This window comes from Nicotiana tomentosiformis, chromosome 6 (assembly GCF_000390325.3).
Source record: "Nicotiana tomentosiformis chromosome 6, ASM39032v3, whole genome shotgun sequence".
NCBI lineage: Eukaryota > Viridiplantae > Streptophyta > Magnoliopsida > Solanales > Solanaceae > Nicotiana > Nicotiana tomentosiformis.
Window position 1 is genome coordinate 23,140,150 of NC_090817.1, and position 4,216 is coordinate 23,144,365.

General features: G+C 45.1%; 1 protein-coding gene across 1 annotated transcript; it reads left to right on the forward strand.

Annotated features, from left to right (window-relative positions):
- The first annotated feature begins 3,323 nt into the window (after window positions 1–3,323).
- LOC138893680 (uncharacterized) lies at window positions 3,324–3,827 on the forward strand. The gene has a single exon (XM_070178332.1). The coding sequence runs from the start codon at window positions 3,324–3,326 to the stop codon at window positions 3,825–3,827; it is 504 nt and encodes a 167-aa protein (XP_070034433.1).
- Window positions 3,828–4,216: the final 389 nt, after the last annotated feature.

The following is a 4,216-nucleotide window of genomic DNA, read 5'->3' on the forward strand; positions in this document are numbered from 1 at the left end:
GAACAACCAGAGGGCCAGTTACCCCAGTTTTGTCGTCACCTCGAGGATGAGCTGGAAGATAGTATCGATATTGTGTTAATTGACGATGATGAGGAGGAAATTCAGGACGAGGATTACTCCTAGGTATCTGCTGATAACTTGGCATTAGAAGCCTATGTAAATGACTTGGTGGTTTCCCTTACGAGTACATGAGAACACGTCTGGGCTAACAGTGCTGATAAGGTGCATTTGGCCAAGTAACTCAAAGAGTTCGGGGGGGGGGGATAAAAAGTGATAGTCTAAAATTAGATAGACTCGGAGACTTGGTTAAATACTACTTGTTTACCCTTGAAATTGGATAACAGTTAAACTTATAATTTGGTCTTAAGGACACGTGATTTTACCTAATACCAATTGATAAATGTAAAGATTAATAACAGAAAATGAACTATAAAGTAAAGCAAACCAGTGTTATAATGGAACTCTGCCCTCTAGTTTGGATACCCTCGAACTGGTTGATGCAAGAACAATTAAAGTATAATAAGCTGATGAACAATAGTATAAACGAGAAAGAGAATTATATTGCTTTTATATCTGTCAACCGTGTCCTACAAATGATTATAACCCCCCATTTATATAGTAGAGGAATCCTACTTATGGTATGATTCTAATTACGGAAGGAAATCCCATGATTAGCTAATTAACAGTTTCTGATTTGATCCGTTCCCAGATTTATGCCATGCTCCTCGACCAGTCACTGAGGTTTACACCATGATCCTCGACCAGTCACGGATATCTCGCCTTTTCTATTATTATGCTATCTTCGATCTTGCTCGATGTCTGTCTCATTTGGCTTCGATCGCTACTAGCCTCGATCTCGACAGGCACCTTAGTTCTGAACTCGGTACCTAATCCTCGTGATTTAGTCTGTTCCGTTATGAGGCCGTCCTTCGATGCAATCTCCTAGTCTCGGTCAAATAGTAAAATTGGGTGGGCCCAGTTTTAACCGTATACAGATAGTCCCCTCATTTTTTGGATTGTAATGACAAGAAACGAATTGAGCCTTCGATTTCTCTACCTCGACCTGTCATGACGTCATCCTCGTGACGTAAGCGATGAAAGTGGCCGAAACATCCCGTCTATACAGTTACCAAGGCATTAAATGTGCGTCAGTCGATGGTCGGCCACCGCCAATTTTGAACCATCGTTGTGAAATATATAAATAGCTCCTCTCTTCACCATTTCGAAATTTTACTTTCAAATTTCCAATCTCCAAAGCTTTTTACAACTTCTAAGTTCTTCATCTGTAAATCTACGATTCTCACTGCTAACCTCTTCTTATAACACCAAATATTATCATCTCAATCTATTTTTAACTTCCAAATCCAAATGGCAAAAATGTCAAAAACTGTTCCTCAAAAGGAAAATGCTTCTTCATCGTGGCCGGCCGGCGACAAAACACCGGTGGAGCCGCACCCTGAGGAGTGTGTTCCCGGGGGGTGCGTCCTCATTTCAGACTTTAAGACCGATAAAGCCTCATCGATTCTCGGTCGATGCGAGCCAGTGTCGAGGTATATATGCTCGATAACTGAGGGATACCTTAGGTAGGTAAAGAAAGACTGCAACTGGGAGGGTAAAAAGGTGGTGATCCTGACCCCCGAAGAGGACATCATCACCCATGTGGAAGGGTTTCTAAGTGTTTACACTTACCCTTTCACGATGGGCCCCCTCGACCCCATCGTCGCTGATTTTTGCCGTCAATATCAAATAATCCTAGGCCAAGTCCATCCTTCCTTTTGGCGAATTGTTATTTTGCTCCGATTCTTTGTGAGCAAAGTCGAGGGGATGCCTTTCACCCTCGACCACCTCATCAGGTTGTACAACCCCCGCCTCTATCGAGGCGGGGTGATAAAACTCCAATGTCGGGCTACCAAAGTGTTGTTCTCGAGCATAGATAAGGACAAGGACCAAGGTTGGATGGTCAGGTTCGTTCGAGTGAGGACTTCCAACATGATCCCGGCCAAGAAGATGCCATTTCCCGAGAAATGGAATATAATGCGTAAGTATAATCCCACATTTAGCTTCTATTTATTGTTTTGCTCTTTTGCTTCTTCTCATCGATATCCTTTTCCGTGATGTAGCGGTCGCTTGGATACCTGGTGCAATTCCTAACCTCAAGAGCTAGGTTAGGGACCTGGCCTCGACCTCTACATATGCCGAGCGCTCATGGCGTGATTTATCAAAGGGCTGATGGGAGGCCAAAACTCATGGTAAGCCCCTTTTCCATGTCTTTGATGATTTTGTTAAAGCATTTGACCTCAACCTCCCAGGATCCAATACCTAAGAAGAAAGCAACTCATAAGCCGAAGAAGAACATTATCCTTCTTACCGAAGGCTCTGTTCGGCGTCTAATAGAGAAAAAAGAAGAAGAGGAAGAAGACGACTCTAGGCTGGTGGCCTGAATGGGAATGAGCACCAAGGCCCCAAAGGCTATTGAATCGGTGCAGGCTGCAGAGACTCCTTCTCGAGATGAGGGGGTCTCGAGAAAAGACTTGGGAAAAGTCCCCAAGTCATCGAGGTTTGAAGATGCCTCCCACCATAATAAGCCAACGTTGGGTAGGGTTGTAGGGGCTGGTCTCGAGGCCCCTCGAGATGGAGAGAATTCCCCAAGTGATCCACTTGGGGCAATAGAAATTGGAGGCTCCCCGCTTCTCCCCTCGTTTTCCGAAGAGATGATTCAAGAGGCTCGGGCCTTGAAGACCCTCTCCATCAAAGCAGCCCACGAAAGGGAGGATCTCTTCCGTGATTACTTTACTGGGGTCGAAGATGCTACCGGCTTGAGCGACTTGGAGGTCTCGAGGAAGGACTCAGGCGAGGCATCGAGCCTTTTCAACGAAGCGCAGCAAACTCTGAATCGGGTAAGCCTTAACTCCCATTGTTCGTATTACCCTTGTGTTCATTTTTCTCTTCATGTCTAACTTCTTTTATTCTTTCTGCGTAGGCCGCAACGCTTCACCGAGAAGCATTATCTCGGTCTCGAGCTGAGTTGAGTCGGTATGAGTCCGACCTCCGAGAGCTCACAGAGGAGAGAAATGCCCTTAGACTTTTCTGTGGGAAAAAAGAAGATGAGACCAAGGACCTCCAAGCCGAGTTGGCCAAGGCTCACCAAGATCAGACCGACCTGATCGAGCAGGTAATGAAAATCTTAAAAGATCATGGGCTTGATTCGGGAACGGTGGCTAACATTTCTATCTCACAGCTGCAGTAGAAGGTTGAGAGGATCGAGCAGCTCCGCAAGGAGGTCAATATGATGAAGGCGAAGACCTTGGGGGTGGAAAAAAGGTATGGACTGCTTTGCTACAGAAAAAGAGATTGCTTTATCCCAATTGTCATCAGCCGAAAGTCAGCTTCGAGGCATGAAGGAGAAAAGCTCAATTCAAGAAAAGAAAATAGAGGAGCTCGAGGCTCGGTTGGCTTCCGAACTTGCAAAGTCCAAGTCTGAAGCCAAAAAGGCAAAGGCCGAGGCAGAGGCGATCATGGCTGTCTACCGGGCCGATGCTAAAGCCACTCAAGTCCAAGCGAGAGAGGCAGCCGAGACCGCTCAAACTCGAGCACATTGGATTGCTGAACTCGCCAAATGCCAATCTTGGAGGGAAACCCTCGAGGAGATCCACGCTCAAGGTTTTGATCTTACTGAAGAGATAATAAAGGCTAGAGAGCGTGAGACTGATGCTGGAGTGTTGTCCTCCTCCTCCTCGGATGATGACGCCGAGAGCAAGAGCGGTTCCGAGAGCGGGGAGGACCTCGATGGAGAAGAAGCTGCCCCCGGAGAAAATTACGAACCTTAGGATTTTTCACTTTTGTTCTTTTGTGTAGGATCCTGATCGAACCTTGTAAATATTCTCATATATATAAAGATCTCTTTCCTTTCTGACTTGTCTTAATTTCATTTTTTTCCTTGTGAAAATTTTGTTTCATTCATGCCTTATGAAAATTTTGTTCATAAGTTCGAGGCTTAGGCAATTTGATCGAAGTCGGACTAGTGTAGTTTAATAATCGAGTGAGTACTTGCTCAAACTCGGAGTAGGGTGACCCTTAGGTTTAAATTAAGTGAGGATGATTTATCGAACTCAAAAATAAAATGGCCCTTTAGGCTCTTGAATTAGGCCGATACGGCCATAGTAAAAAGAATGGCTTTCTCCCCCTTTTCGGCTTGAAAAGTTTATTGTTTGATCAT